The sequence below is a fragment of the Pseudophryne corroboree genome, chromosome 12, assembly GCF_028390025.1.
Source record: "Pseudophryne corroboree isolate aPseCor3 chromosome 12, aPseCor3.hap2, whole genome shotgun sequence".
Taxonomy (NCBI): domain Eukaryota; kingdom Metazoa; phylum Chordata; class Amphibia; order Anura; family Myobatrachidae; genus Pseudophryne; species Pseudophryne corroboree.
The window spans coordinates 47,097,234-47,106,843 of record NC_086455.1 but is presented as its reverse complement, the minus strand read 5'-3'; the positions used below and the strand labels follow the sequence as shown (position 1 = coordinate 47,106,843).

The following is a 9,610-nucleotide window of genomic DNA, read 5'->3' as shown; positions in this document are numbered from 1 at the left end:
CCTTGGTGACAGGGTTATCCGCTGATGCATCTGAAGATGCGATCCGGACCATTTGTCCAGCAGGTCCCACTGGAAAGTTCTTGCGTGGAATCTGCCGAATGGGATTGCTTCGTAGGAAGCCACCATTTTACCCAGAACCCTTGTGCATTGATGCACTGAGACTTGGCTCGGTTTTAGGAGGTTCTTGACTAGCTCGGATAACTCCCTGGCTTTCTCCTCCGGGAGAAACACCTTTTTCTGGACTGTGTCCAGGATCATCCCTAGGAACAGAAGACACGTCGTCGGAACCAGGTGCGATTTTGGAATATTGAGAATCCAATCGTGCTGCCGCAACACTACCTGAGATAGTGCTACACCGACCTCCAACTGTTCCATGGATCTTACCCTTATCAGGGAATTGTCCAAGGAAGGGATAACTAAAATTCACTTCCTTCGAAGGAATATCATCATTTCGGCCATTACCTTGGTAAAGACCCGGGGTGCCGTGTACCATCCATACGGCAGCGTCTGAACTGATAGTGACAGTTCTGTACCATAAACCTGAGGTACCCTTGGTGAGAAGGGTAAATTTTGACATGAAGGTAAGCATCCTTGATGTCCCGAGACATCATGTAGTCCCCTTCTTCCAGGTTCGCAATCACTGCTCTGAGTGACTCAATCTTGAATTTGAACCTCTGTACGTAAGTGTTCAAAGATTTTAGATTTAGAATCGGTCTCACTGAGCCGTCCGGCTTCGGTACCACAACAGTGTGGAATAATACCCCGTTCCCTGTTGCAGGAGGGGTATCTTGATTATCACCTGCTGGGAATACAGCTTGTGAATGGCATCCAAAACTGTCTCCCTGTCAGAAGGAGACATCGGTAAAGCCGACTTTAGGAAACGGCGAGGGGGAGACGTCTCGAATTCTAATTTGTACCCCTGAGATATCACCTGAAGGATCCAGGGGTCTACTTGCGAGTGAGCCCACTGCGCGCTGAAATTCATTGAGACGGGCCCCCCACCGTGCCTGATTCTGCTTGTAAAGCCCCAGCGTATACTGAGGGCTTGGCAGAGGCGGGAGAGTGTTTCTGTTCCTGGGAACTGGCTGATTTCTGCAGCCTTTTTCCTCTCCCTCTGTCACGGGGCAGAAATGAGGAACCTTTTGCCCGCTTGTCCACGAAAAGACTGCGCCTGATAATACGGCGTCTTCTCATGTTGAGAGGCGACCTGGGGTACAAACGTGGAATTCCCAGCTGTTGCCGTGGCCACCAGGTCTGAAAGACCGACCCCAAATAACTCCTCCCTTAATAAAGCAATACTTCCAAATGCCGTTTGGAATACGCATCACCTGACCACTGACGTGTCCATAACCCTCTACTGGTAGAAATGGACAACGCGCTTAGACTTGATGCCAGTCGGCAAATATTCCGCTGTGCATCACGCATATATAAAAATGCATCTTTTAAATGCTCTATAGGCAAAAATATACTGTCCCTATCTAGGGTATCAATATTTTCAGTCAGGGAATCCGACCACGCCAACCCAGCACTGCACATCCAGGCTGAGGCGATTGCTGGTCGCAGTATAACACCAGTATGTGTGTAAATACCTTTTAGGATACCCTCCTGCTTTCTATCAGCAGGATCCTTAAGGGCGGCCATCTCAGGCGAAGGTAGAGCCCTTACAAGCGTGTGAGCGCTTTATCCCCCCTAGGGGGTGTTTCCCAACGCACCCTAACCTCTGGCGGGAAAGGATATAATGCCAGTAACATTTTAGAAATTATCCGTTGTTATCGGGGGAAACCCACGCATCATCACACACCTCATTTAATTTCTCAGATTCAGGAAAACTACAGGTAGTTTTTCCTCACCGAACATAATACCCCTTTTTTTTGGTGGTACTCGTATTATCAGAAATGTGTAAAACATTTTTCATTGCCTCAATCATGTAACGTGTGGCCCTACTGGAAGTCACATTCGTCTCTTCACCGTCGACACTGGAGTCAGTATCCGTGTCGGCGTCTATATCTGCCATCTGAGGTAACGGGCACTTTAGAGCCCCTGACGGCCTATGAGACGTCTGGACAGGCACAAGCTGAGTAGCCGGCTGTCTCATGTCAACCACTGTCTTTTATACAGAGCTGACACTGTCACGTAATTCCTTCCAACAGTTCATCCACTCAGGTGTCGACCCCCTAGGGGGTGACATCACTATTACAGGCAATCTGCTCCGTCTCCACATAATTTTTCTCCTCATACATGTCGACACAAAAGTACCGACATACAGCACACACACAGGGAATGCTCTGATAGAGGACAGGACCCCACTAGCCCTTTGGGGAGACAGAGGGAGAGTTTGCCAGCACACACCAGAGCGCTATATATATACAGGGATAACCTTATATAAGTGTTTTTCCCCTTATAGCTGCTGTATAGTTAATACTGCGCCCAATTAGTGCCCCCCTCTCTTTTTTTAACCCTTTCTGTAGTGTAGTGACTGCAGGGGAGAGACAGGGAGCTTCCCTCCAACGGAGCTGTGAGGGAAAATGGCGCCAGTGTGCTGAGGAGATAGGCTCCGCCCCTTTTTCGCGGACTTTTCTCCTGCTTTTTTATGGATTCTGGCAGGGGTTAAATGCATCCATATAGCCCAGGAGCTATATGTGATGCATTTTTTTTGCCATCCAAGGTGTTTTTATTGCGTCTCAGGGTGCCCCCCCCCCAGCGCCCTGCACCCTCAGTGACCGAAGTGTGAAGTGTGCCGAGAGCAATGGCGCACAGCTGCAGTGCTGTGCGCTACCTTGTTGAAGACAGGACGTCTTCTGCCGCCGATTTTCCGGACCTCTTCTGCCTTCTGGCTCTGTAAGGGGGGCCGGCGGCGCGGCTCTGGGACCCATCCAAGCTGGGCCTGTGATCGTCCCTCTGGAGCTAATGTCCAGTAGCCTAAGAAGCCCAATCCACTCTGCACGCAGGTGAGTTCGCTTCTTCTCCCCTTAGTCCCTCGATGCAGTGAGCCTGTTGCCAGCAGGTCTCACTGAAAATAAAAAACCTAATCTAAAACTTTCACTAAGAAGCTCAGGAGAGCCCCTAGTGTGCACCCTTCTCGTTCGGGCACAGAGATCTAACTGAGGCTTGGAGGAGGGTCATAGGGGGAGGAGCCAGTGCACACCAGATAGTCCTAAAGCTTTCTTTAGATGTGCCCAGTCTCCTGCGGAGCCGCTATTCCCCATGGTCCTTACGGAGTCCCCAGCATCCACTTAGGACGTTAGAGAAATAAACAATAACATAAATGTCATTATCGATTATTTATTAGCCAGAAATCGCCTAGTGTGTACCCCCCTTTAGAGTGCCTTTAAGATGCTAGTCGAAGCAAATTTTGTCTAGTGGACTAGAAAATAATTAAAGAAATAAAATAAAACATATGTAATAAGGTTAGTATGCCTGGAGAGTTGCCAAATCACTGCTTATTTACATTCAGGTTCAGCAAGAAAATGTGTATTTCATACAATAGTTGCAATTCATTGCATAGTACAAAATGAAGCACACTTCACCAGAAACCAAGGCTTTCTAAGAAAAGAAACTGCAAGCGTAGGCTGCATAATGTCTTACCACTACAAATTAGATCAATAACAGAATTATCAAACAGCAGTTAATGTTGGAATCCTTTTCCAAATGTTTGTGGATGACTTAGGCACAGTTTCCATTGTACAAGAAATAATAAAAAAAATTAAATAAAAATTATACAGCGAGTCAAAGGAAAGTCATAGTGCGCCATGGCAACATAATAAAAAAAAAAGCGCTTAAGACATTATTACATTTGGAATCCTTTTAGCTCAGTGACCCATTGATGTTAGTCAGCATAGCACACACTGCCCACAGCTGATTGGTGATGCCGCCTAAAGACAATGGCAAAACATTATCAAAAAGGTGATACTGCCGAACCCTCTCGATGTCTTGATTTATGCAAATTCTTAGACGTGCGAGTGAATTTATGTCTTTGTTTAATGCTGAAGATTCCTCGATAGTCTTTTCTGACTTTGGCGTACATCTGACAACTTCATCTCGGCTACGAGTGTCTTTCATAATCCTGCCGTCCTTGGTTACTTCTTTTACTTCCATTTCAGCATTTTCATGGTCTTCTGAAATCCCTTCTATACTTTCAGAAGTGGTCACCACTTCTTCCACTACTTTCTCTTCAGTCACAACTTCTTCAACCACATCTCCTTCTCCGGTGGAATGCTCCAGTTCCACAACTGCATCCTCTACTCCTGTTGAGGTTGTCACAACCAATGTCTCCTGGCCCTCTTCGACAGATGAAGCCAAGATGAACATAGTATTTTGCTCTGGTGAAGTCTGACTTACCATGACTGTTGCCTCACAACAATCTCTAGGCAGGGCAGCAGTTATAATAGGAGGAACGACCACAAACGCGCCAACTGCTTCCACCAAGTCCTGGATAAGGAAGTCTTTTTCTGTGATAACCCAGTCACCAGGCTCCAACAATTCCAATATGCCAGAAGATTTTATGATGTCTCTCTTTGATGCGCAACCAGAATACAGTGGGCTTATGAATATAACCGCTCCATGGGGAGCTATGCCAAGCAGACCTTTGAATGTAACATGATTATAATATATTTGAGAGGTTACACTAGCCTCGTTATTTGTCTGAACTTTTATTTCGGCGCAGTGCAGAGTGACCCGAGCACGAGGATATGAAGACTTAAAGCATTCTGGTACATCTTGGCAGCCGGAATCACGACTACGCCAAAGAGGTATTTCACCGAGGACAAGATATAAATAGTGAGCCCATGTGATGATAATCCTTGCAACCCTGAATTGAGACACATTAAACCGAACAGCTAAGTCTTGGTCGTGGAATCCTTGACGAACTTTGCACAGGAATAAAAAGAACTGGTCAATCTGTGGCATGGCTTCTGATTCGGGCGCAGACTCCTTGTAGACACTTGTATTTCCTTCTTGCTGGCACTGTTTCCATTTCACCAAACTGCCTTCGGTTTCAGTCAATGTAGAGAACACAACTTTTAAAGTGGAATAGTCTTTGAATCCAGTATAAAAACTAATAAGGCTCGAGTCAGCTGAAAAACGCTCCAGAAAGAACAGATTTCTTTCCAAAGCAGCATTGCGCTGCTGCAGTCTTGCAATCTCTTCACGGGCTGCATGTAGCATTTCAGTGTCGGTCATTGGAGGTAAGTCGTAACAGTGGTCTAGTATGGATGCTGTCATTTCAACCGGTTCAGATGGCATACTATTTTGTATTTGTGCTTGTGAAGGCAAAATTGGCTGAAGAGTATTTTTCCCAGTGCTGTTAACAGGAAGAAAAAAATAAAAAATAAAGAATTTAGTTTCCAGTCCGACAACGTATTCCAATAACTGACAGAGTAGTCAACTATTATGAGGTTGCAGCTAATCAATTCACTAGGAATAAGTAACATTCTTAATCCAAAGTTACTATCTCCCAGACATGTCGATTCAATTGTTTTTTGGGCGCCTGCCAGAGCAATTCAATTGTTGCTCCACAAGGGCGCCCAACAGGTTGAGTATCCCTTATCCAAAATGCTTGGGACCAGAGGTATTTTGGATATCGGATTTTTCCGTATTTTGGAATAATTGCATCCCATAATGAGATATCATGGTGATGGGACCCAAGTCTAAGCACAGAATGCATTTATGTTACATATACACCTTATACACACAGCCGGAAGGTAATTTTAGCCAATATTTTTTGTATTTGTGCATTGAACAAAGTGTATCTACATTCACACAATTCATTAATGTTTCATATACACCTTATACAATCAGCCTGAAGGTCATTTAATACAATATTTTTAATAACTGTGTGTATTAAACAAAGTTTGTGTACATTGAGCCATCAGAAAACAAAGGTTTCACTATCTCACTCTCACTCAAAAAAGTCCGTATTTCGGAATATTCCGTATTTCGGAATATTTGGATATGGGATACTCAAACTGTACTTCTGATGCGTCTAAAAGCACAAAAGCCCGCAAAAAGGACAATCACGTTTGGCACTGTTCACACATTTCTGCTAACCACCTCGGGAGGCGGCGAGCAGAAATGACAGCGCCTACTGCATTTGCGCCTGAACTGCAGAACAATTGAATTGCTGCATACGGGCACCCTCTAGTGACAGGAACTCAAATAACAACTGAATCTCCCCCAGTGAATCCGCTGGATTCTCTTATTGATTGGACCCACAAAATGGTACGGATGGCAGAGAGACTGAATGACAGCAAGATATAACCTGAAAATAAAATGTATTAACAATGGGAAAAAAGGTGTCTCTCTTCACCATAAATGTGCCCTCATTTTCATTTGTCATTCTATAGCTCCTATGTGATCTGCCCAAGTGCTGAATGGCTAGATCTATTCAATTTCACCACCAACTTGTAACTCCTCATCATATCCCAATGTTATCCTGTGGATAACTGTGGACCCTGCCGGAGAAAGTAACAGAATGGTTCCTTGTGCGGCCTGAAAACATTTTGTCCTCATCCAACACTGCAAACAATATTGTCCAATATCATTAATAATTATATTTTTTATATTAGGGGAGAAGGGTAAATTGTTTAAACACTGGTATGCACACCTCTCAGTAAAAGGTGATGTCCCTTGGTGTGTCTTGTGAACAGCCCAATGTTGATGACCTAAAAATCGTTAGCATTATACTTAGGCCCAGATTTATAAAGCCTTGGAGAGCGATAAATTGCACAGTAATAACGTACCAACCAATCAGCTCCTAACTGTCATTTTTCAAACACAGCCTTAACATGGCAGTTAAGAGCTGATTGGCTGGTATTTTATCACCGTGCTATTTAACTCTCCAAGGCTTGATAAATCTGGGCTTAAATGTTAGGTCTTACCCATTGGCTTAAACTGTCCTTTATAGAATCTAAAAAAAGTCCTGCCATTAAATTTTTTTTAGACAATCACCCCTTGTAAGTTCCATTAGAAAAGGACAAAACGGCAAAGACATTTGGTGTGCCTTCATCATCAATACAGCTTCTAAACTAACCTAGTAAAATAGAGTGCATGTGAAAAGAGCTTCCTTACCCTGTGTTCCTCTTTGGGATGGACATTTGCTCCTCCATCAGCTCATCCGTTGACCACTGGAAAATACATGGCACACTATAGGGCTTGAGATTCCGTTTTCCCGTTAGTGTCCGCACAAAATCAGATGGCAGAAAATGTTTAGAACAGACCCTGGTGCAACTGGACACCTGAAACAAGAGGGCAGTTATTATGGAACGATATATGGTCTAAAATACATGAAAAGCTAGCGAGGTTTAAAAAAATTAAAATAATAATTCCTATTACACCAGGAGAAAATCACATTACTATTTTGGTTGCTTTATTCCCAAAATAGATTTCATTAGGGGTTTGAGAGTCAGTAAAGTTTTTTCAGTTATTGTCCGCACACTTATGAGAAAGCAGGGTGTATGAAGCTCTGCAATACTACTTCCTTCTTAGACGTACGCATCTTATTGGCAGCAATTCCGAAGGTATGCTACCCCAACGAGCATCATCTCCCATACAGAATGGGGACTATAGTGAAAATTACTCAGGCTGCAATAAATCTATTAGTAATAAAAAAAGGGGTAGATTACATCTACTCCCAGGTGGTACTGGAGCTTATTCCTATTTCTCACTGAATCCCCTCCCCTGCTTTCAACGTTACTCTCCCCAATCACCTACTGCTTTTACTATGAGCGCCTTCTGACAAATCACACAGATACATTCTGAGATCACACTGACTTACAGATGTCATGGGAAGCAGTCAGTCGTACAGCCCTAATGATCACTTCATCCATTGTGCATGACAATTGTTCTTATTTCACTATATACCAGGCATAATACTTCCTTCTTAGCTTGTGCAGTGGTATAGTAGGGTCAGCGATTGTGTTACTGGCATAATTTCCAGGGGGACGTCACTGGAACAGTCCTTATTTTTCAATACTGCCAAACATCACAAAAATATTCTGTTCTTATTTTCTGGACTTTAGAACGATAACTGGACTTCAGAACGATGGGACTTTAGAACGATAATTTAAAATTTACACAAATTACAGTACATAACCAAATCTACAACGGGAAAGCATCTTTGCTGATAGTGTAATGATAAAAATAATGGTTTTGAATTGATTTGATATAGGTAATCTAAAAGCCCAAATTCACAGGCAGATAGACCAGCGGTATCCGGATGGTGGGTTGACATGACTTTTGTACAATTTTTTTTGTTATTTTTGACTTTTTCATACTTTACCATCCACATGGACTATGACTGCGAATTGTAACCAGCCCGTAGTATAATGCAAGGAAACGCGGTGCACTAATTGGGGTTCCTGGTCATGTCGAACTGTCCCGTGTCGAACATTTCGCTATGTCAACCTTTTTCCCATGTTGACCCTTTGAACCGTAACCAGATCAGCAGCCCCCTTAATATATTTAGTTTTTCCCCAGAAAAGTTAGAAGGGGGCGACATAGCTTAGCTCAGAGGCGCCACATAGGATATCTTGTAGATGACGTTGTCGAGAGGTAGGAAGTGAACCAATCACCTGAGACCAGATATACCCAGCTGAGCAAGAAAAGCATTGCCATGATATACTGTAACTGCGGGATGTAGCTGTGTGACCGCCAGTCAGAAGAGCTCCGGTCCGGGATCCTGCCCCCTAACAGTCATTATAGTCGGCATGTCGACTAACAGGGACTATTCGCACTCAGAAGATGCTGCAGAGACGTGTTGCACTCAGAATACGCCTGGAGATGCGCATATCCACCACAGCACACGAGCAGCTTGGTAAAATTTGACGCGGCCGCATGCGACTCGGAATCAGGACCACGCTGAGCAACGGCATGCTGCAACCCCCACGACGAATAGAATGCCCCATGGAAATCACCCTCCTCAGCGGGAGCCCCGACTTGGCTGCATACAGTACCTTAAAGCTGGGCCCGGGCTCTCGCCGAATCCTGTTCAGCCAGTCCCGGTGTCTCTGCGGCTCTACATGGAAAGCAGGGATCCTGTGGAAGGAGATCTTCTTGTCCGCATTGTACCTGGAATCACTATTGCAGAAGGGGACACAGCAGTGGTAGGCAGCCATGGGGGCACCACCAGCCTAGTACATGCCTGGTAGGGAGGATAACGCACAAGGACCAGGGATGTTGACAGCGCCCCCCTAACTCTCCCCCAGAAGACCCCCCTAGTAGCGCCCCCCCAGCAGAACCCTTTCCATCAGACTCTTTCAAATTCAAACTCGCTGCCCGTCTCTCTACGCACTTGCAGCACCACTGTACCCTAGCGAGTCGCACCGCGCATGCGCAGAGTGCGGAAACAGTTCCGGTAGCCACAGCGCAGGCCGCATGGGAGAGCGAGCTGTCGCTCTACGTCACCACGTTCGAATTCCAGCCCTCGTTTCCAGCTTGAACGCTGGCCAAGTGCGCGTGCGCCGGAGGATCTGTTGGCTTGGGGATGCCAGTAGTCCCGTGAGCTGTCTCCGATTAGAGGGGGCCATGATGCCGAAGTCCAAAACGCGGAAATCCACACCAACATGGCTGCCTGCATTTGCTGTAGGCGAGAAATGAGGGGCTGCCTAGTCCCTGG

The 9,610-nt window shown here is 45.2% G+C and overlaps 1 protein-coding gene across 1 annotated transcript; it reads right to left on the bottom strand.

The window, feature by feature from the left end:
- Window positions 1-3,455: 3,455 nt before the first annotated feature.
- LOC134980580 (uncharacterized) lies at window positions 3,456-9,197 on the bottom strand. The gene is made up of 3 exons (XM_063947444.1): window positions 8,949-9,197; window positions 7,066-7,232; window positions 3,456-5,299 (listed from the first exon to the last, which is right to left on the bottom strand). Exons 1-3 carry the CDS (start codon window positions 9,108-9,110, stop codon window positions 3,805-3,807), a joined length of 1,824 nt encoding a protein of 607 aa, XP_063803514.1. The 5' UTR covers window positions 9,111-9,197; the 3' UTR covers window positions 3,456-3,804.
- Window positions 9,198-9,610: the final 413 nt, after the last annotated feature.